This window comes from Microtus pennsylvanicus, chromosome 7 (assembly GCF_037038515.1).
Source record: "Microtus pennsylvanicus isolate mMicPen1 chromosome 7, mMicPen1.hap1, whole genome shotgun sequence".
NCBI lineage: Eukaryota > Metazoa > Chordata > Mammalia > Rodentia > Cricetidae > Microtus > Microtus pennsylvanicus.
In genome coordinates this window covers 38,332,109-38,356,538 of record NC_134585.1, presented here as the reverse complement: position 1 = coordinate 38,356,538, position 24,430 = coordinate 38,332,109, and the positions used below count along the sequence as shown (strand labels likewise).

The following is a 24,430-nucleotide window of genomic DNA, read 5'->3' as shown; positions in this document are numbered from 1 at the left end:
ATCAGGAAAAGCAGATTTCCTGACACATGTGGAGTAAGTAACCCATGACTTCACAATCATGTAAACAATGATTAGCCTTAGGGTTGGTCTTGTGTAAGAACTTTCTTTTCCCTTGCAAGTTAACTTCCAAAAAAAAGTAGACCAAAGTTAAAAATACTTTATTTAAGTGAAAACCCTTCACTTTAGAACTTTCATGATGATAAACTTTAGAGGCAAAGATGAAAGAAGTCTACTGTAATCCTTGCAATTCAGACAAAATGTTTGACTGTTATTTTCTCTAGAGAGAATAGCAAGGTTAATCCAGTTTCAAAAACCTGGTAAAGCCCCTTTAAGTACAATTTTCTTAATTTTGTGGAGTTCCTGGCATTCTTATTCATGGGTACAAGTAGGCAAGAACAATGATCGCTCTTGATTGGGTCTCAAGTGTTTTAACATCGTCTGGCAGCTACTGCTTTATAAATTTTAAACATCAGCACAGGCTGTATTTCAGGGTGTAGGTAAGTTTAAATACGAAAGAACAACAGTCTCATGTATTTTCTATTTCAAGTCAAACTGGTATATTCAATTTTACAGTTGCCCTACAAACAAAATCGTTTTACAAAAAAAAAAATTTTCAAAATACATTTCACTTAAAAGTTCTGCAGTTTTACAATGATTACTGAGTCCCGTATAACAAAGTTTGATCATATATAAGTTTTCAGAATCATAATAGCAACTAAGTGGATAACTGCAAAGCTCCCTGCTGGCAGATCTACATACTAGTCTCTTTAGAAGTGGTACATCAGATTGAAAACCAACCATTTCCTGCTGGTCATGTCTGACATTGTGTCTATACATCCTTTCGGGGTAGAAGAACAATGAATGTCTCACGGAAAAGAAGCTTTGAGGAACCTCTCTTACTACTGAATTTCAAATCACACACACAAAGCAGGTGAGAAATTCTTTTATCATATTTAGAATCAAAATATCCCTTAAAATATTTACATTTTACAGTAAAAAGGATAGCAAAACACAAGATCATGTACAAGCTTAAGTATTCAAGTTTCTGAAGAGCCAGAAGGGAAAGGAATATGGCCTACCACAAACTGCAGGACATGGTAAGAAAAGCCTTTAATGAGTGCAGATTAAAGCAATAAGTGGACTCCTTGGGCTTCTGATTCATGGTCAAAAATTGCCCAACTAGATGATTAGTATGGTCTGATTATGAAGTCGCTTGGCTTTTTTGTTGCTCCTCTACATTTTCTTTAAAAACAGTGCAATTGAAAACAAATGTACAGAGCACAGGTTACTTTCAAATTAGTCATTATATAAAGGACATTCACTAGAGGCAGTAAATATATTTCATAGTTAACCATGTTTACCAATTAAGGAATAAAACTAAAATTTCTAAGCCTTTATTGCATATTAATAAAACAATCTTTGAATATACAGCATTGTAAAACTTTCAAAAATATTAAATTCCTGGAAGTAGGATGGTGGATGGTGGGCACTGTGCAGACCTGCTCCAGCAGCTGACTGCTCTGCAGACCAGCAAGAGGAAAGATTTAAAAGGTGGAACAGTCCTACCAGGCGATCTTATAAAGATACACAACATCTAATAGTTTTTTAAATGCGACGTTGAAGCAGCCTGCAAATTTCACCTTTTGCTTTTTGCTCTGTCAGTGTGGTCCCTGTCTTTATGGTACTTCTCTCTGTCCTTCTCCCCTTCTCTATGCTTATTCTTCTCTCGTTCCTTCTCCTTTTCATGGTCCGGTTTCTTGTCTGCATTCTTACTCTCTCTGCCTACTTTTCCATCTGTCGCTCGATCACTATGTGATGCCCGTGCCCGTTCCTTATGTCCTTCCTCTTTGTTTTTCCTGTCTCTGTCTTTTTCTTGGCTTCTGTCTCTGTGTCTGTGTCTTTCAGAGTCTTGCTCCCATTCCTTGTCATGACGCTCTCTTTTCAAGTGGTGCGAATCACTGTAAAATCTCTGGCGGTCCCCTTTACCCCTATTGAATGGCCTGTCTAGTTGTTGTTGGTCTTGCCTACCCCAAGGGTCACTATGGCGCCTTTCTGGTCTCCGTATGTCTTTGACCTGATAAAAATTTTGTGGGCCCATATACCTGGATGCTTGTGAAAGCGGCCCCATCATACGTTGAGGTTGGCCTGGGAGATGAACAGGTGGCCAAGGAACCATAGGGTTTTGAGGAAAACCAAAGCCTGGAGGGGGAAGTAACGGAGGTGGCAAATGTGGTGGAAATCCAAACACACTTTGGGGAGGGAAGTTTGGAGGTCCTGGAAATGGGAACCCAGGAGGACTAGACTTGAGATGCTGGAGATTGGGTTGCTGTGGCCTCACAGGTGAAAAGTTTGCACTTGCCCTGGGGCTGGTACTCCTAGAAGTAAAGTTGATGCTTTTAGAAGGAAATTCTGACTGGCATGTACTTCCAGCTTCAAAATGAGATGATGCTGTAGTTGATCCTCTTCTAAATGGGTGAACGGTTTCAATACTTTGTGTTAAAATATCCTCCTGTGAAGGACTGGCTTGTTCTGTCTGTGAAGAATTTACGTTTTCCGCCGAGGATGGGTTTTGTGTAGTCTCAGAATCATCATTCTGCTCTACACATGAGTTCCTCTCTATGGAAGACAGTTTTCCCTCCCCACTGACTGATTCTGCTAAGAGCTCTTTGCTGTGCGATAAACCAGGCAGAGCATTCTTGTCTCCATTTCGGCAGCTCTCTGCCTCCTTACTTTCTGAGGTTGTCTGCTGATTTCGTCCTGCTGCTTGCCTAGGATCCCTTTTCAGATTGATAAACTGGGGGGACCTTGTGTTAGCAACAACATTTTCACTGCAACTCACATTCCCATCTACGCTACCCTTTCCTGTACTAGGCCTGCATGGAGAATGACTCGAAGTCCGAGTATCTTGCAAACTACTCTCTTGATCTTGGAGCAGCTGTCTTTTTAATGTTCTGTCTTTGTTTTCCACCGTTTCCTCATGTTTTGATGGAATTGATAAATTTGTTAAGAATGCTTCTGTAGAAACATCTGGTGGTTTCCCTCTCAGACTAAGACTCGCCAAAGGCCCCGGGGAAATGGAAGGGCAGCCCACTAATGAAGTGTCTTCTACTCCTGAATTTTTACTTATAGATTCTGTAATATTATCTGCTTTAACTTTTATCTCCTTGGCTTCACCTTCAGCTACATCCACTTTATCTATTTTCTCTACTTTTGGGTTGGTTTGATCATCTATAAAAGGAATTTCTTTGAGAGTGCTTTGTTCTCCAGAAGGCTGAGCCTGCTCATACACTTGACCAGTGGTACCCAAAAGGCTTTGGAGTATATCATCCACAGGAAGAGGCTTATTTGCTAATTCCAAAGTAGAGGGTTGATTTTCCCAGCCTATAAGGACCCCAGGAAGGAACCGCAAGGGTTTTGGTGGCTCTGGCTTATTGACTTCCAACAGAGGTTCGGTGGTTGTGGGCAGGTCTTCCTGCATCGGCTGAGGGAGCTTGTTTCTCTGCTTGTGCAGCACAGTTGTGAAGGAATTGAAAAAGTCATTCTCCTCCTCAGCGGTTTCCTCCAGAGATGAGTCCAGTTTCCCCTTTTTGTCAGGTGGCAAGGCTACGGGGGCAGTCTCAGGAGTCTCAGCTGTGTGACTAGGACCAGCACTAGCGCTATGCTGTCGCTTCAGCTTCTGACGAATAATGAGGCCCAACAACAGATTAGGTCTGTGCAGCTCAAGTCCTGGAGAAAACAAACATCAACCATCATTTGCAATCAATTCCTAAAAGGGTACATTTCACAAGCAGTCCATTCCAAGCTACTGAACGGTGGCTAGCCCTGTCACGCCGTCTCTAATGGGTCTGAATCCTAAAACAGATAGCAGCCATTCTTTTTTATTTGGACTGACCCCTCCCACTTTATTTCAATCTTATTCTATTACCAAAACATGTACCTACCAGGTCCATCAAAAGGCACAAGAGGGTGTGGAATTTTATCTGCAGCACCCAAAGGAATAAGGTACATATCTTTAACCTGCTTCATGTTGTTAGCAGCTACGCCATAACGCTTTCTGCTACTGAAGTATGCAAACAGCAAAGTGTAAGAAATTTGATCTTCTTCAGTTACTGGTGTGAAGCGAACCACACAGATTTCCTATTCAAGAGAGTAACAAACAATTGCTTAAAATAATAATCTAAGATGTAGCTTGATTTCAAATACAGTTTATTAATTAGTACTAATCTAATTTGGAGTTTTATGAAGGTCATCAAATAGCAGTCAAGTTAAATAGAAACTAGAATTCTAAAAGGAAACAACTTCTAAGAAAATACCCTTCCTGGTTCATTGAGGATTCTGTATTATTTGAAGACCTCCCATAATAAATTGAGACCTGCACAGGATAGCGGCATACACATCTATACTCCCAGGCACTTGGGGACTGAGAGGCAGAAGAACGAGAAGTTTAATTCCTGCCTGGGCTACCCAATAAGTTCAATGTGAGTCTGGACAATTTAGGAGATGCTCATTTATGATAAAATATGGTCTATGCAAATAGCTCACCAGTAGAACATTTGCCTAGTATGAGTAAGGTAGGGATGCAGGGGAGAAAGGCCCAAGGTACTTGGATACAATGAGATTGTTCAAGGTCATACAAATTATCAGTGGCAAGGACAATGCTGAAACCCAAGTCTTGGTATCTGCACAATTCCTGCTTTCCAAAGATATAACTTCTAGAGAACAGCCTGTATTCTGGGCACACTGAAATAATAGTGCCCACACTACTACCCAACAATGTCACAGAAGTTGGTCCTATTGTGGGAGATATAACCAAGACCCCAGCAAATGTCTGAAATCACAGATAGCACTGAACATTATATATTCATTCCCTGCATGTACCTATGATCCCAATGATAAAGCTAATTAATAAATTAGAAACAGAAAGGCATACAGTAATGGGAAAATATAATGTATTAAAATTGTTAGTATCACTAATTTTGTTGAGGCTATTAAATAAAATAAAAATTATCTAATGATGGAGATAGCACGTGGGTAGCACACACTGTCTGAAAGCTGGATGACTCACATCCTTGATGGACAGAGAGAGCAGAATGGAAAAATATTTTTCGTCATATACCTTAAAACCAAAACCTCAGAGCGTGGAAAAAAGTGATGAGGACTTAGATAAACACAAACATGCAAGTCTGATATCCACCCTAAGCATAGGAATAAAGGGGACTCAGTTTTGACAACACTCTAAAGACACATACACACAAACTCTAAGCTTTTAAGGTGATTGGCTAACTCAGTAATTTTGCTTCCCATTTCTGGGGTTCTTGGATTTATTATAAATAAAAAGACAGTCATAATTTTGTATTATTTTAGTAATGGAGGGCTCTTCCTAAAGGTTTGCAGTCAAAAATGGCAAAGGCTTGCTTCACTACAATGCCTAATGACACAAAAACAAGAAATACATTAGTGAGCTAAGCTATGGCTCTGCTTCCTAGACATTAGATAGAGTTCTTACAACTCCTATCTGAAGATTTGGTATCGATGCTCTCAACTCTGAAACTTGGAAGGCCAACATTTAGAAAACTCCATACCTGTCGACATATGATAAAATGCAATCAAAACATGGGTACTCTAAAAATATGGTAAGAAATTACCTTCAGTCTATGCTTGTAAGGTTTATGTAATCCATAAATGCATTTCATATTCACTCTCGAACCTCCATTCCAAAGGTACCATCTTACATATATGCCAACATCACAAAATTCAGGGAAGGTCAAAATCTAAAGCATTTCTGATCGATCATAAGCAGTTCGGATAGGGGATATCCAAAATGTCTTAGTAACATCACATTACATATAAGCTAAGTATTCTTGTGTTTAAACCAGTTCAATCTGAAGGCATGCTATAAAGTACTGGGTAGTAACATACATTCCCCATGCTTTCACAAACACACACACACACACACACACACACACACACGTTAAATGTGTGTATGTGTATAAGTGATAGCAAACAATGCAATTCTGTCTATCTCTATCTCTCAAGCTTAGTAGCCTTTTACCTGCCTCAAAGTACTGAAACACAATAATCAATTTAATTTAAAAATCTATATGGGGGGGGAGTGTTTAAGACTCTCCATTTTGGTTCACTTTAAAGAAAAACAAGAAACTTCTACAAAGAAATTATTTAAATTATTCGTGTATATTACCATTCTCTATGAGTTTAAGAAACTAGAGAAATTATATAGAAAACCTGGAAGAGAAATATTACCATGATGGGGGGCTACTGATTATCTCCTAGTTTATAGTCTCCTCTTTCTGTTACTAACAAACCTTAATTTTTGGCTGGCACTTGGGCACCCAGTAGAGACCACGTTTGCCAGTTTCTTTTGCAGTTACACATAGCTGTTTGACTACATTCATGTCAAGTGAATTAAAGAAAAAAATTAAGTGATGACTGTAATTTCTCAGGTTTGCCTTTAAGAACAACTTGACAGACCAGATGGTGATGGCAAACACCTTTAATCCCAGCACTCAGGAAGCACAGGCAGACAGATCTCTGTGAGTTCGAGGCCAGTCTGGTCTAGAGAGAGTTCCACAACAGGCTCCAAAGCTACACAGAGGAACCCTGTCTTGAAAAACATGAAACAAAAAAACCAAACAAACAAAAACCCTTGACAAATAGCCCTCACTTATCCCCACCAGTGGCTGACATGAGCTTTGAACAATTTTGCCTAATGAAGGCAAGCACTCCTGGAAACAATAAATGGACAGAAGCAGCCTGGTTACCAAATGATCCTACACAACCAGAGCCCAAAGCCGTAAGCACCCTAACTGGTAAAGGAGGACTGGCTTCTGCAGTATCTGAACCCCTGGACAGAGAGTGCAGAGCTCACCTGCAGCCTGACTAAAATAGGGTAAATCAACACCTACTCTACCACATTTCCTTCCACAGTGCTGACAGAGCTATGGAGGACACACTCCAGAAGACAGGGACTAAAGGGAATGCTGCACCGCTTTGAGCAAAGGGCTTTACTTCAGTTTGCATATCCACATGTGTAGCCTACAGGTCAACCAAAGGGTCATTTCTAGAAAGCTGTCCTTATTGTTCTAAGAAACAGTATCTTACTGGGCCCTGTGCTCTAATTAGCTTGGTATCTGGCCAGGCACCACAAGTCCGCACCTGTCTCTCCAGTGCTGACATCATCAATGTGCACCTCCATACTCTAGACTGTTATGTGTACTGAGAATTAAACATAGGTCCTCAGACTTGCATAGATGCCATTTTACCAAATGAGCTGTCCATCACCTCCAGGGCCCTTTACCTCCATTCTGTAATGCAGATTATAACATTTCAAACTTGTATTAGCTCCCTTCCCCAAAGAAACACCGGGCCCTTGTATAAAACACTAAGTAGTTTGATTCTGTAAACATTTCACATACTGGCATTTTTAAAAAGTTTACATACCTTGGTTCCTGAGGCTTTTATTTTTTCCACGTAATCCCAAACTGTCTGAGGTGATATCCTGCCACCTACTTGAATACTATCTGGTAAGTCCTATGGTTAAAAAAAAAAAAAAATTCAACAAATATAGAATATCTTCATTACAATATCCATGATTCATACATATTTAGCTTTGAGAATAATTTGAAAAACAAGTAAGCAAAGCTAAGAACATGGTGGTAGAACATGTACTTAGCATATATAAGACTCAAGCTTCAGTTGATCTCCAGAACACACAGTGAGTAAAATTGCAACAGAAAACAAAACACAGTAGAGAAATAGCAACAGATCTTATTTCAAATGCCAACTTCAAATAAGTAATACTAAAAATGCAGTTTACTAAGGAGGAAAATGTTAGATAAAAACATAAAATACAGTCTCAACACTAAGAAAGAAATATCCAAGGTCATGCCAGGTCAGAATAAACAAGCACAAGGAAAAGAACCAGCAGCCAACACAGTGATGTGGGATTTCCCTCTGGATGCTGTGATTACCACTGGTTAATAAAGAAACTGCATTGGGCCTTCACAGGGAATAGAGGTAGGCAGGGAAAACTAAGCTGAGTGCTGGGAGAAAAGGAGGTGGAGTCAGGGAGAAGCCCTGTAGCCCCTCCCTGCCAAAGACAGTCACCGGACAGAACATTGGCAGGTAAGGCACAGCCATGTGGTGATACACAGATTAATAACATCAGTACACTCCTGGACACTCAGAGGCAGGTTTTCTGTTCTTCAGTAGTTATCTGTGGTAGTGGGCAGGACAATTCTTTGCCTTTGTTTTTTTTTTTTGTTTTGTTTTGTTTGGCTTTGGTTTTTTTTTTTTTTTTTTTTTTTTTTGAGTGAGGGTTTCTCTGTGTAACAATCCTAGCTGTCCTAGAACTAGCTCTTGTAGATCAGGCTGGCCTCCAACTCAGAGATCGGCCTACCTCTGCCTCCCAAGTGCTGGGATAAAGCCGTGTGACACCATTGCCTGGCTGTTTTATATTTTCAAACAGGTCTCACTATGTAAACCAGCCTGGTCTCGAACTCATAGAGATCCACCTACCTCTGTCTCCAAAGTGCTGGAACTACAGGGATGCACTACTATGCTGGTGCTTCTTTTAACTTTTTTTTTTTGAGGTTTTCTTAATTATGAAGTTCAGATTTGATGCAACTTACTTACAAAGTATATTTTTGTAAAAAGAAAATTAACTCTAACAATGCAAAACATTTTTAAAATGTATAGGCACACACAAGGTATACTGCTATTATATATAAATATATAAAATTAATCAGACATTTAAAACTTTATTCAGTGTATTCCTTTTTTTTCTGAAGACCAAGGAAAATCATAAAGTAGAATTAAGATTATTTAACTCATTAGTTGCTTTGAATATTTTGAGATTTTAGCTCAAAAAAAAAACTAAACTAAAAAGCAGAAATGGAGTTAAAGAAAGTGAACTCATAGAAACGGTGGCATTCAGGAAAACAGTTTCATTCAAAGTCAAAGGGTCTGGGAGTCTAGGACCAAATTACCATGTAAAAGAATTGCCTTAAAAATAATATATAAAAAAAAAACACCCTAAGAATTCAAGACTTTTTTCCTTCAAAAGACCATCACTGCCCCATCTAATTTTTCTCTAACAAAACTCACATTCCTAAAATATTATTATCCAAGTATATTATGTAACAGCAGCATTGTGTAGTGACTAAAAACAACAGTGATGTAAGGGTCTGTGGCTGTAGCTTGGTGGCAGAAGGCTCGACATACACACAGGGCCCTGGGATGGGTACCTAGAACCACAAGGAGGACAGGGAAGGAGGAGATGGACTCAGGAAAATTTCAGCCTAATCAAAAGAAAACTCACCTTAACATTATAGAGAATGATCATATGATTTAGACTTGTTAAAATCTGAAATGAATTATTTAAATAACTGGCTTATGATTAGAAGACTAAGAATATATGAAAAAGCTAATCTAACAAACCAGCAAAAATAATGTACATAATACTTTGTTTCCTTTGATGTAGTTGTTTAATGTCACAGCTGGTCACTAATTACAGCATTACGCTACTACTGTTTATTTTCTATTATTTAACATTTTGTTCCTTTGGATATACAACCAACCAAAGGTACCACTGCACTGATTAGTCAGTGGTCTCCTGAGGCTGACAATTAGATGTAAGCTTTACTTCCCAGTATAAACAGACAGGCAAATACTCCGGTCCTGAACATAAACAGTGTAGGAATTCCATTTCTTCAGCAATTTAGAAACTTTTTTCTTAGGCTACCTTTGCCATAAACATGGAAGTCTCTTATGCAAATCTCTACTTAAAATCAAACTTGGATAATCATGGAGACACAATGGTTTTTAACTGTCTCGGTGAAGTGCATTTTAGAAAAAGTAAGGTATCTAAGTTTAAAACTTTCAGGATACAGTTTTCTACCAGTATGCAAATTCATTTGTGAATTAATAATTTCATTAATATAACTGTTTTAAGGATCATTAATAAATGGGCTTTTAACAATTTAAATTATTATTAACTGTATGTCTCCCTGCCTACTGCTTTCAGAAACACAACCCAAGTAAGGAAAGGCAACAAAGTTCACAGTACCTCTGTCAAGTACTCAGGGGATCCAGATACAGGGTAGGCTTTGGTAACAAACTTTGCCACACTTGGCATATTGATAAAACCTTTCCAGATGAAGTTCAATCGAGCCAGGAAGGTAGACTCAACTTCAACAGTTCCAGGCATCTCTGGACTAGAAAAGGATACTAAAGTTAGCAACAAAGTCATTCATCTGACTCTGTGGGTAAAGACACTTGCTACCAATCTTGAGGGCCTGGGTTCAATCCCTTGTACCCACATAAAGGTGGAAACAGAAAATTAACAAACCAAGTTGCCCTTTAACCTCCACATGAGTGTTGTAGCACATACACACACAAACAAGTACAGTAAATAAAATGCCCAGAAATGAGTCAATTTTCTACATAGTTATTAAAGGCATTTTATATCAAGATGATCAATAAAAATAAGTATAAATAAAGGTCAATAAAAAGAAAAGCTATCAATCCATAGAAGTCTACATTTTCAATTTATAAATTTACAATCACAAACACATAGTTATGGTTTACAAAGTCACTGTTCTGGGCTGGCTTGAGGTAGGCTAAGATCCAAAACTGTGCAAGTATAGAGCAAGTGCTGTATCCTGTACTTCTTGGGACCAGCATATTTAAATCATTTGCCTCCGGTTTAGCTATAAAGAGTCACTTTTTACTTTATGTGTCTGAGCGTTTGCATATGTACCATATGCATGTCCATGGAGGCCAGAGGAGGGTGTCAGACCTTTTGGAACTAGAGGTACAGATGGTTCTGAGCTGACCTCTGGGAGAGCAGTCAGTGCTCTTAAATGATGAGCCATAATTAAAATTTGAAAGTTGTAACTTCATACTCTCAAGTCTCTTAAATCTAAAATCCATTCAAAATAAATTAACTTTCAGAGTCCTGTTCACTTAACTCACTTGGCCCGAGTATAACAGATACTTTCTCACAAGTCCCTGAAAGTATGCCACTTTTCTATTTGTAAAAGGACAAGTGAGCAACGGTCACAGAATTATGACTGAGAGAGCGCTACCGTGGCGTAGGAGAGAACGTTGATTTGGGAGACTCCTGTTTCTCTTCCTCAAAGAATTCTGAAGCCAGAATAGTTGTAGTTGAAGACAAGGCATCCGCTATACTTTCTGCTTCGTTGTCCGAATGTTTGCGAGCTCCCCCCACAACAACTTTCACGGTTTTTGGAGAAAGATCATCTACAGGTGGTGCCATTCGACCTGAAGCCACAAGACACCAAAATATGCTTGTTATCTGAAATTTTAAAATGTTCATTCAGTTTAGTTTCTAAAGGGATTTCGTTTCTTTGGCTCAATTATTGAGTAAAGATTTCCTGAGGCAATATACACCTGCAATGTTTTCTCACACCAAGTTATTACAGCTATTCTCAGAACCAATAAGGAACTCTTCCAGAGGACAACTCCCTCTTCCACAGAGACCTAAACTAACCGAAATGCAACTCCTAGCACACTGTGGAAGGTTCTACCTGAACTAACCCAACACCCCCTTTGACCATTTTATAAAACATCACAAGTAAATGAGGAGTTGATGATATCTGTCCTCACCTATGAATGTGAAAAATCAGCAAAACAATGTTAACTAATCAAGCATAGAGGCACATGCCTTTCATCCCAGCACTAGGGAAATAGAGGCAGGAGGATCTTTCTGAGTTTGAGGCCAACCCGGTCTACAAAGCAACTTCCAGGACAGCCAGGACTGTTACCCACGGAAACACTGTCGAGAGAGAGAGAGAGAGAGAGAGAGAGAGAGAGAGAGAGAGCGAGCGCGTGAGCGCAATGTTAAGCTACACAACACGAACGACACTGTAGTTTAGAAAATGACACAAATGTGGGACTATAGCACACGAAAGGAAAAACAAACTCGAACATTCTGAAAACAGGCATGTCTAGTCATCTAACAAACGCTCCCCATGTGCTACTGTAAATTTACATTTTTGTGCACATGGAAAGGCATGGCTATGCCTGCTTTTGCATTTGTAAAATGGACCTAATCTCATAGAACAGGAGCAGGTAGATGCTGCAGCACCCAAGCTGGGAAAATAAAACCTACCCCAATTACAAAGACAACTACAGAAATACCCCTTAAACAACGAGCGTAATACTGGAGAAGGCAAAACTCCCAACCTATGCATATTTTGCAGTTCAGATCAAAGAGATGCTGTCTGTGTTGACTGGTGGTATCTTTAGATGTGGAGTCAGACTCTTTTTGTTTTTCAGATCCTTCTGGCTTCTCCAATGACTTATTGGCTGAAGGTTCCTAACATAAGTGAGAATAAAAATAAGATTTAGCAATAAAATCTGGTACTGATTTTAAAAGTCAACTTGCTATTTCATAAACATAAACATATTTCATTTCCAAAGTGAAGCCAAACAGCTGCGAATGGTAGCACACATCTTTAATCCCAGCTCTCACTTGGGTGGCAGAAGCAGACTAATCTCTGAGTTCAAGCAGACTGATCTATGTGAGTTCAAGGCCAGCCTGGTCTACAAAGTGAGTTCTGGGACAGCCAAGGCTATATTACACAGATCCTGCCTCAAAAAACCAATAAATAAGTAAAAATAAGAATTAGCATTTATTACTTCGAGCAAAATCTCAAAACAACTCAAAGCTTTTAATCAGTCTTCAAATTATTTTTTCCACTGGTATTTGAAAACAAGGAAATTTGAAATAAAAATGTCTCCATCTTGATCTACTTCTCATTTTTTATTATACAAGAGAAAATAAATCTTCATCTAGTTAAAGAAAAGGTGCAATTACTCTCAAATTACACTATTTACAAAACACCAAGGAATTACTGTATCAAATACCCTCAGGATTCCAACAAGTTTTTAAAAGGCGTCTATAATGCAGACAATTTTCTGCTGAGAAAAATAAGCTCATAATAACCAATCCAGTAAAACAGACTCCTTTAAAATCCACAATTTAAAAATAATGTTCTGCTTTAATAAGGCAAGTCTTACCCATCTTCATGTTCTAAGCTACAGATAGGACACATCTGCTCTTTACCTGTATCTCCATGGCTGCTTCCTGTTCTTTCATTGGGGCATCACTCTCAATTTCTATCTCCCCTTTATGAGTTATTTTTGTGATCGGTCGTCTTTCCACTTCTCTTTGCTCTTTCTCAATCATCTCTATAGTCTAACAGAAAACATTTTAAGAAATAAGTATGTGCTTTAATAATGTACTTACTTACCTAATAATTTTACATAATAAATTTATAGCTCCTCTCTCACAGAAAATACAAATATACACTGTAAAATATAGAATTCAACTCTATGTCTCAGTCATGAGAGGCTCACATTAACATATGAGATAGTGTATGGGCGGGGTGTCAAATAGAGCAAGGAGAAGTAAGGAGTGCAAAGGTCTGTCCATCTATTCCTTGTTTGTTAGTTGTAAAATATAGATAAGAAAGTCAGATAGGATCAGTAAGATTGCTCAGAAGGTAAAGGCTCTTACCAAATAACCTGAGAACCTCAGTTTGATCCCTAGAATCCATGGAAAGGCAAGTGGAGCGATCCGCTCACAAACTTGTCTTGTGACATTCGCAAATAAAGGTGCCCTGGCACACTGTCATTCCCCATTTATCATACACACAATAGCAGCAAATAAAACAACTAAAAAAAAAAAATTCAAGCAGAAAATCCAAGAAAAGGAAAACTGGTCTCCAATGCACGGGCAGTCAATTTTAAAACATAACTTTGGCAAGTGTGTATTTAACATGCGGAGAGAAAGATGATGTTAACATTATTTTCAAAATAAAGAAGAGGCAAGATTATGTAAGAATAAAGGAAAAAAAGTGATGTACAAACAGGATACTTCATGACGGCCTCGTGACCTTCAGACCACTGCTGACACAGACGAAGGAGGGTCAATGCCCATGATGAAAGCAAGCATCATGTTGTGTAGGAGGCCTTTCTGTATTTGTGTTGCTTTCATTGGTTATTAAAGAAACTGCCTTGGCCTAGTTGATAGGGCGGAACTCAGGTAGGCGGGGAAGACAAAAGAGAATTCTGGGAAGAAGAAAGCAGAGACAGGCAGACGCCATGAAGCTCTAATTCTATAATTCGCTGACCAGCAAAAAATGAAAGAAAAAAACTAGAAAATGTATAGAACAAAAAAGGCAATAGAAAAGGAAAAACCTACAGTAGGATATAAGAATTGGAGCACCGGACAGAAATCTCAAGATCCAAATCAGGAGCAGAAGGAGACGGAGCACGAGCAAGGAACTCAGGACCGGGAGGGGTGTACCCACACACTGAGACAATGGGGATGTTCTATCGGGAACTCACTAAGGCCAGCTGGCCCGGGTCTGAAAAAGCATGGGATAAATCCGGACTAGCTGAACATAGCGGACAATGAGGGATGATGAGAACCCTAGGCAGAATATAAGGTCACCCTGAAAAACTGGGGAACATGACAAAAGAGGAGAAGGGAGGGAAAAGAGAAAAATGGAGAGATGGGAGAGAATAGGTGTTACAAAACAAAGCCTGTTTTACTTGCCCGCTGTATTGACTGACCTTTGTAAAGTTTGCCCCATGGTTAAAAAGCAAAGACTTTGATAGCCAAGCCAAACACAGAGTTATGAATGTCCTTACGTGTCTGTTTTCCCTTCGTCTCCACGCAGCTAACTCTTTAGAGGCTAGTTCTTCTGGACTCATTCTTATAAGATGATCAGGGGTTACTTCTCCTTTTAGTACTTTTTTAAATAATATCTACAGGATTTTAAAATGAGAAGGAGACACAAACATTTAGAAACAGAAGAGCTGTTTCATGTGTGAACTTCTAATAAGTAAACTTTGAAGTAACTTTTAAGTCTGTTTTATAAACATTCATAATTTATATATAACCTAGTACACGCAGCCTAACAGCTTTGTATTCTGGAAGAGTAAAACACTTCCTATATAAAATTCAACTTGATGCCAATTGGTGTCCACACCTGTAATGCCCGCAGTAGGGTGGAATGTTCAAGGACAACCTCAGCTACAGCTTGCTACACTGTGACATTCTGTTACAGTTCTGCTCCACCCCACTCCACCCCCCCCCAAAAAGAAAAGAAAATTCATGTAAAAATTAACAAGAAAAAACAAGTGCAATGAAACTATCATACAGCTGTCCAAAAACTGTATTAAGTCTAACCCAGGACGAATTATAATAATCACCCACTGTATAGTGATGCACTGAATAAAAACAGCTTTTATCACTGTAATAACTTCTGTTTTTAAGACATTTACCCTTGAATCCTGGCAGGCCTGAGTGGAAACTATAGCAAAGTACCAACTGTGAAGAAAAACAGTCTTCATTTGATTACTGAGAAGTTTCTAGATTATATATTTCCAAGACTTCTTGGTCCATGACAGATTGTACAACGTAAATTTTCTTCAATAGGTGTGAGTAACTTAATAATATTTCAATCAAATACAGTTGTCCATAAACATTAGGGAGATTGGTCCCAGAAACTGGCCTAATACCAAATCCTCAGATGTTTAAACTGCCAATGATGATATACTACTATTTGCATCTAGCCTACATAAGTGATTCCATATATAGTTGTGTGTGACCTAACACTTCAGTCTACAATAGTCTATCCAAATAATAATATACAATTTTAATGCTTAGTGACAGATAAGATGACTTAGCTGCCTTAGTCTATGCAAATACATTCCGATGTATACACAATAGCAAAATCACCTAATGATGATCCTTTTATACTGCATCAGCATTGTTAAGTGTCACATAAGTATAAACTATATATATATTATTTACTTATAATATCTAATACAATGCTAAGAGCAGTGTACAGAGTTGTTACACATATTACACAGGAAATAACAACTAGAAAAATAAGCCTATATATGTTCAGTACCTGTTCTGCTGATGGTGGAAAACAGATGCAGAAATTCACGAGTATTAAGGGATGACTATGTTGCAACAAACATTACTATGCAAACTTACATAACTGATGTGAAAGCTCTTACACTAACAGATTTAGTTTAATTCCATAACCTAGAGTCATCTTTAGCCCAAAATTTTCAATGGCTCTATGTAAATCTAATACACAAAATAATCAATCTTATTTATACTTTGAACTCTGAAAGTGTTCACTACCTAACTTTTGCTTAGTGCACACAGCACAGAACTTTCTGTGTATAAACACATACAAATACACATATATACACACATATAAAACACACATACACAGAGCTTTAAGACTTTTGCTAAGTCTCAAATAAATCCCAAAAGAAAATTAAGAGATCAATAATGTTTATGCCACATTTAAAAACATATTTTTTAAAAAATTCTATTTCATTTGGTAAAATTATTTCAAATACTTTTCTCAGGGAAAGGGGGTATTGCAAGTTGTTCAGGAACTCACAGCTTAAGTGAACTTTCTGCCTTTGATTCCCTAGGCAGCTGTAAAGTCAAACATGTGCCATCATGCATAGATTTTTGTTTTAAGTTTGTAACTAAATGTGACTTGGGATTTTAGTGAGAAATGCTTAGGCTTGCCGGGTAGTGGTGGTGCATACCTTTAATCCGAGCACTTGGGAGACAGAGGCAGGAAGATCTTGGTGAGTTCGAGGCTAGCCTGGTCTACAAAGTGATTTCCAGGACAGCCAGGACTGTTAAGACAGAGAAACCCCGTCTCAAAAACCCAAAGAGCTTAGGCTTAACAGATTTTCAAGAATACTGAAGAATTAATTTTTTATTCAACAGAATTATGCAAGACAATAAAGGAAAGAAAATGCATATAAATCTAGACATACGGTTCAACAGACTCACAATCACTAACGTATAGGATTCACAAATTAGTAGCACAAGACCCTATTAAAATGTTATGTTCTGGGGTACATATGCAGCTCAGGTGGCGAAGTGCTTGCCCACCTTGAGTGCAGCTCTGGATCTGAGCCCATAAACATGGTAAGGTGAGCAATGTGTAATCCTGGCACTCAAGAGCTGGAGACAGAAGGAAGAGAAGTTTAAAGTCATCCTCAGCTACATCTAATTCAAGACGGCGTTCCCTTTTCTGGCCAGTGAAAACTTAGGTGCCTTTAGTGAGTGCGATGGTTTAAATGCAATTGGCCACCATATTCTCAGAGGGGGTGGCATTATTAGTGTGACTTGTTGAAGTAAGTGTGGTCTTACTGGAGGAAGTGTGTCACTGTGGGGGGTGGGCTTTGAGGTCTCAAATATGCTCAAGTCACACGCAGTGTCTCAGTTCACTTCCTGTTGCCTGTGGATCAAAGACGTGGAGTTCTCAGCTCCTTCTCTAGCACCATGTCTGTCTGAATGCCATGGCACTCCATGATGATAATGGACTGAACCTCTAAACTGTAAACCACCCAATTCAATGTTTTCCTTTATCAGAGTTGCTGTGGCCATGGTGTAAGACAGTGAGGAAATGCGGTAGGTCAGCTGAGGGGACAACCTTTATGACAAGAGGCCGAGTGCAGTCACTAGCTCCACAAACAAATAAACCAAGCAGCAGAGAGTATTGTGTGAGCTCCCCAAAGGTGCTGAGCATTTTCACCATATGACACCCTGTCATCTACAAATGTGCTGGATCACACCCACAGCTATTCGGGATGCACTCAGGCGACGAACCTCTTGCAGGGCATATCTGAGACAGTCTCATTCCAAATAATAAATTGAAGAGTTATATTGTATTATATTACATTATATTGGATCCCTATTCAGGAAAGCTGCAAGCATAGATATTTATAAGACTAGGGGGATGGCTCAGTGTGTAAAGGTGTTGTTACCAAGTTTGTGGAGCTAAGTTCAATTCTCTGAACTCACTGTAGAGAGAACTGACTCCTCAAAGTTGTCCTCTGACAAAAGAGCCAAAAGTACACACATGCCCCCCATACACATGCACAACTTACAAAATTAAATTTACGAAAATTTAGAGGCAAAACAAGCTACTTACATTGTTTTTAGGATCTTTTAGATTGAACATCAAGCTTCTGTATTTATTCTTATACTTGGAATCTGTGTCTCGAAAAAAAGAGAAAAGCTCTTTTTCAATTTTTGTGGCAACCTTTGCTGCCTTTTCCTCTGGGACCTTCAAATTTGAGTCTGTAAGTCTTAAAATTAAAATAATTCAATTATTTTCAAATACATGGAATAACAGTCATTCAACCCTATTATAATAACAATATATTACCTTTTCATAAGAATATCTTTAAGAGAATGCCGGACGCTCTGTCTGATTTGATCTGCAGAGGGTTTGGAAGCAGCAGCAGGGGGGTGCACATGAGGTCCTCCTTTTTCAACTTTCCTCTTTTTCATCTCTTGCTTCTCATGTGTACCTAATTTTTAAAGGATCTAAACTCATTAAACTATTTTAAAAGGCACTTTCTTTTATAATGAATGATTTAAGTTTAAATCAAAGCAGACTAATTCACTACTTAGCAATAACATCAAACGTCCTGGTGTTAAAGTGATAATTAAAATGTCCAGTGTTCTTTTAAAAAGTAGCCCTAAAGCCATGAAGTGTATGCAGTCTTGACCCCATTTAAATAAGGATTTCAAAGACAGTTACTCTTCATATTCTACTGCACTTTTAAAAAGGTACTTAGGAAGCCAAGGCAGTGGTGGCGCACGCCTTTAATCCCACCACTTGGGAGGCAGAGGCAGGAGGATCTCTGTGAGTTCGAGGCCAGCCTCTACAAGAGCTAGTTCCAGGAAAGGCTCAAAAGCTACAGTGAAAACTATCTCAAAAAAAAAAAAAAAAAAGAGGCTACTTAGGAAATCTGACCCAAATTTATTAGGTAAACTAATAATGTGATGTCTTCATTAATAGAACTGACTGCGCTTTTCACCTTGTTTGACATTAACTGAATACTAATCTACTCCACTGGTTTTCTTTCTTCCATTATTAATTCTCCACATTTTCAAATTTTCAATGTCAACCTACTACTTTGACATCAGCTGATTTATTCTAGAATCTTCTCAGCTCAAAAATTCTGAAATTCTTTTCATTTCTATTTGCTAGCATTCAGAAAAATTATTTCAGGTGGATTGAAAGACGGCTCACTGATTAAGAGCATGTGCTCTTCTAGGATGCACCATGCCAGGCTACTCATGATCACCTATAACTCTGGCTCTGGGGGATCCAGCACATCCGGCCTCCACAGGCACCTGCACTTACATGTACATAGCCATACAGTGATATACACACATACACACCATTAAAAATAAAAGTACATCTTTGTCCTGAGTTCAATTCCCGGCAACCACATGGTGGCTCACAACCATCTGTAATGAGATCTGGTGCCTTCTGGTGTGCAGGCATACACACAGACAGAATATTGTATACATAATAAATAAATATTAAAAAAAAACAACAAAAAGTACATCTTTAAGAATAAATTTGACGGGGGTAGGGAGAATGGGAAAATGAAGGATCAGGTTGGGCAGGGTGAGGGTGGGATGGAGGAGGAAAGAAATTAAAGAGTCTTGATTGATGGGGGGGGGGGGCAGTTCGGGTTAGCAAGAAACCTGGTGCCAGGGAAACTCCCAGGAATCTACAAATATGAATTCAGCTAAGACTCCTAGCAATAGTGGAGAGGGTGCCTGAACTCTCCTTCTCCTGTAATCACATTGGTGACTACCCTAATTGTCATCAGAGAGCCTTCATCCAGTATAGAAGCAGATGCAGAGATCCACAGCCAAGCATTGGGCTGAGCTCCACAAGTCTTGCTGAGGACAGGTGACCCTCAAGCTAGGGGGATCTTATAGACTCTGGACCAGTCCAACAGCTAGGGAGACTGCATGAGACCTAGGCCCTCTGCATGGGACTAACAGCTATATAGCTTGGTCTGTTTGTGGGGTTCCTAGCAGTGGGATCAGGACCTGCCCACTGTCCCCTGCACTTGAGTTGGCTTTTAGAAACCTATTCTCCATGCTGGTTGCTTCACCCAGCCTTGATACAGGAGGAGGAGCTTGGTCCTGCCTCAACTTGATGTTCTATGCTTTGGCTTTGTTGCCACCCATGGGAGGTCTGTCCCTTTCTGAAAGGAGATGGAGGAGGAGTAGATGGAGGGAGGGAGTAGAGAGGGGAAAGGAACAAGAAGAGAGGAGGGAGGGGAAACTGCAAGGGGGATGCAAAATAAATGAAAAACTTTAGTGAATTTTAAAAAGAATGAAATTATATACATTAAAAACTGTACTTACTAATTATACCATGCAATGCATAAGTTACCTTAAATTTATATCATCACTTATTACTTCCATGCATGGTGAACACACTTAAACTCCTTCTGAAACATAAATCATTACTATCTGCAACCACCAATACTATACCAGAATCTCTTGCTTGTAACTTAGCCATTGCATAAATTTCCCTATCCAACTCTCTCCAACCTCTGGTGACTCTCAGCTGACAAAACTGCCCATCTACTCTCAGCTTCTATAAAACCAGCATTTCATACTCTACATATAATAAAAAGTAGACTTGCCACAGGCCGTTAATTCCAGCACTCGGGAGGCAGAGGCAGGTGGATCTCTATTGAGGACAGCTTGGTCTATAGAGTGAGTTCCAGGACAATCAAGGATACCCAGAAATCCCGTGAGGAAAAACCAAAAGAAAAGAAAAAAAGAGTAGACTTCAACTCTATGTATATAATGCATCAGCTGGCAGACACTTTGACAGTACCATTTCTCTTCAGTCCTTCCCATAATAGCCATTCCTAAAAGAGATAAACTGATATCCTACTATAGTTCTGATTTGAACTTCCTAGATGATTAATGATATTTTTCACATATCTACTATTCTGAAAACCATTTAATTCTATCATTTTTATTATCTTCATAACCCCATTTTCAATAAAAATCAAATTAAATAGTACATCACCACTGCTCCTTGTATGCTTAGCACTTACTCTCCTGCTGGACAATGCCCTCATCTACTGATCCTATCTTCCCAGGAACTCTGATACCCCATTTGAGACATTTCATTCTTTCCCTTCTCTTAACAAAACACTCCCTTATCTTCCAGTTTTATTTGCTTATTTCACATTTTATTGAGAAACAGAATCTCAGCTAATACTTTTTTTTTTTATCATGGAGTCACTCTACTTACATCAGTTTGTTTTCTCTTACTGCAGCCAATATTCTCTACAACTACTGACTGAACATCCCTAAACTGAAATCTTTTTGAAAACAGGATAAGCAAAAAAGCTTCAGATTTGAGGCCAGAGGAGTAAGACAAAAGAACTAAATAAAAGACATCTAAATAGGAAAAGGGGAGGTCAAATTATTTCTCTTGCAGGAAGACATGATGTCATATATATGAAAACAAATACTCCATAAAGTAACACAAACAACAACAACTCAGTAATTTTAAGAATATATATCAATAACAAAATTACTGAGAAATAGAAAATTAACTTCACTGCTAACAGCCGTAACAAAATAAAATACCTGGGAATAAATTTATCTAAGTCAAATTTTAAAACCATGATAAAAGAAATTAAAATACAGAGAAAGTTATTCCTTGTTACAAGCTGAAAAATACCATTAAAATGTTCATTCTAGGGTTGGAGAGATGGCTTAGTGGGTAAGAGCTCTTCCAGAGGTCCTGAGTTCACAACCACATGGTGGCTCACAACCACCTGTAATGAGATCTGGTGCCCTCTTCTGGCACACAGGGACACATGCAGGCAGAACACTGCATACATAATAAATCTTTTTAAAAAAAGTTCGTGTAGACTTTCAGTGGGTGTACCCATCATAGTCTTGACCTCTTTGCTCATATTCTTACTCCTCCCACTCTTCAACTGGACTTTGGGAGCTCAGCCCAGTGCTCGACTGCAGGTCTCTGCCTAGTTTCTATCAGTTGCTGGATGAAGATTCTATGGTGGTATTTAAGATATTCGTCAATCTGACTACAAGGCGAGGCCAGTTCAGGCACGCTCTCCTCTATTGCTTAGAGTCTTAGCTGGGGTCATCCTTGTGGATTCCTGGGAATTTTTGTCAGTTGCATGGCTGGGGCAGACTGAGGGGTCATGGGCAGTGGCACCAGGATTTATCCCTACTGCTTGTACTGGCTTTTTGGGAAACTATTCTCTTTGGATGGATACCTTGCTCAGCACAGATACAGTAGGGAGGGCCTCGGACCTTCCCTAAAACAACGTGCCCTATCCTCTCTCAGGAGTGGATACGGGGTGGGGTGTAGGGGTTAAGTGGAGGGAATTGGAGGAGGGGAGGGAGTGGGAACTTATAATGAAAAAAAGATAGTTTCTTTTTTTTTAAAAAAAAATTTATTCTATCCAAAGCAATCTATGGTCAATGTAATTCCTATCAAAACAACAAAGACATTCTTTCTCACCACAAAAATAGAAAAGACACTTCTAAAATTTTTAGTGAATGACAAAAGATTTTACAGTCCTGAGCTGAAAAGCTGAAATCACTACAATATTTATGAGTCTAAACAGCACACTACTGGCATTTTAAAAAAATGCACAAAGCAATAGAACAAAACAGAACACAGAATAAGTCACCATATTTGCAAACAAACAACTAATTTTCAACAAGGCATCAAGAACTTAGATTAGAAAATAAAAGTATGCCAGTATCTCAAGTACAATTCCTTAACCTGACAGCCACCTCTACCTACCACTACTTTCCTACTCCTATGAGTTACTGTAATGAATCCCTCTGGTTTCTCCATCATATACTGACATAATTATGCTACAATTGTTTCTATCTGACTGCTCTCTAAAAGCATTTTTGTCAAGGTCACCAGTGACCTATTTTGCTAAGAGGTTTGTTTAATATTGTATTTCAGCTGCTGAGATACCCAGGCAGCACCTGACAGTTTATCATTTCCCTTCTAGCTTTGCAGCACCGCATTACACTTCTCCCCATCTCAAAGGCCTCCACCTCTCAAATTACCCTTGCTAGATCTTTTCATATTCCCGTTTTTTTTTTTTAAAAAAAAAGCTGGTTATTTTACAGGCTCTGCTTCTACCTTGCTGTGGAATATTCCTTTATACTGTGTGAATATATGTTGCTGTGAGTGGTTTAATAAGCAAGCTGATTGGCCAATAGATGAACAGAATGAGGTTTGGTAGGAGTCAGACTACGAGAATGTTGGAAGAAGGGCAGAGTCTGAAGTCTCCCATCAGAAGCAGAGAGAGCAGGAGATGAATGTGCCATGCTAATAGATACCACGACATGGCAGGATGTAATACCAAATACGGGTTAACTTAAAATGTTAAGAGCTAGTTAGTAATAAGCTTGAGCTACTGGCTGAGCATTTATAATTAATATAAGCCTCAGTATGTTTATTTGAGAGCAGCTGCAGGACAAAAAAACTTTGCCTAAAAATGGTGCCCAAATATTCGGGAAGAATTTCCACATAAAACCTGAAAAGCATTTTTTAAAAACGTTCTAAACGCAGAGAAACAGAGACAAATGCAGCTTCTAGTCTCACAGTCTCATGCTAGCCGCAGTGCAAATCATCTCCCAACAGTTGTTGCGAGATGGAGCCAGCTGCCAACTGTCATGAGCTAAGCAGCATACCGGTTCCCAAATCTCACAAAAGGGCCACCAGGGGCTTCTCCCAGCAGCTGCCTAAAAAGTTGCCAGTGCAAGGTCCTCCAGAATGCTGCAGGTTTGGAGCTTTGCTCATGCAGACAGAAAGGGATTACAGATACACAGTAAAGGCAGATTCAGATGGAAAAAGCCTCTAAATGGGTTATAATGTGTTTTAAAATGTACAAAGGCTTGAGAGAGAAGAGAAAAAGTATATAACACATTAAATTAAAAACTACAGTATTAAAATAATGAAGTCTTTAATAAGGAAGTAATATTTTAAAAAGCCATGTAAAGAAAGAACACAGAGTCTGGATACCATATGTTACTGTATTGTCTTTGAATTTTCTGACTGCTGAGAAAGAAGCAATGGTTGGTAAGGGACACTGGGTGAAAGCTGATAGATTAAACCAACCTATATATTTTCAAAATATCTTGACTTCAAATGTTAAGTAAAAAGGTATGTTTCTTTGGAGGAGAGGTTATGCTTTTATTTCCATAGAAATTGAGAAGCTCTGGATTCATTCTTGGCTAAAGAAAATCTGGTTTGATGGAGAAAGAACCCCTGAAAATCCAGGCTACAAACATAAAGATATAAACCTAAAAGAACTACAAGATATATGATTACATATTTTACTGCTCAAACACATAACAAAAAATTCATCTTTGGCTGACTTATGTACAATGCACAGTATATACTTGTCTTGTGAGGATCTGACTTTGCAAACTCCATTTTAAAGAAGAGGCTTCATCTTAAGCCACATAACGAGCTGGGGATGAGCAGAT

The 24,430-nt window shown here is 38.8% G+C and overlaps 1 protein-coding gene across 8 annotated transcripts in view; it reads right to left on the bottom strand.

Moving 5' to 3' along the window:
* Positions 1 to 519: 519 nt before the first annotated feature.
* Phf3 (PHD finger protein 3) overlaps positions 520 to 24,430 on the bottom strand; it is a 74,512-nt gene continuing 50,601 nt past the window's right edge. For all 8 annotated transcript variants that reach the window (XM_075980551.1, XM_075980549.1, XM_075980548.1 and 5 more), the window contains 10 exons: positions 18,270 to 18,414; positions 18,033 to 18,189; positions 14,701 to 14,817; positions 13,109 to 13,240; positions 12,226 to 12,358; positions 11,106 to 11,301; positions 10,085 to 10,232; positions 7,459 to 7,548; positions 3,942 to 4,137; positions 520 to 3,726 (listed from right to left, as the gene is read on the bottom strand). In XM_075980551.1, coding sequence (XP_075836666.1) covers positions 1,637 to 3,726; positions 3,942 to 4,137; positions 7,459 to 7,548; positions 10,085 to 10,232; positions 11,106 to 11,301; positions 12,226 to 12,358; positions 13,109 to 13,240; positions 14,701 to 14,817; positions 18,033 to 18,189; positions 18,270 to 18,414 — 3,404 coding nt within the window. In that variant the 3' untranslated portion in view covers positions 520 to 1,636. The remainder of the gene's footprint in view (positions 3,727 to 3,941; positions 4,138 to 7,458; positions 7,549 to 10,084; positions 10,233 to 11,105; positions 11,302 to 12,225; positions 12,359 to 13,108; positions 13,241 to 14,700; positions 14,818 to 18,032; positions 18,190 to 18,269; positions 18,415 to 24,430) is intronic.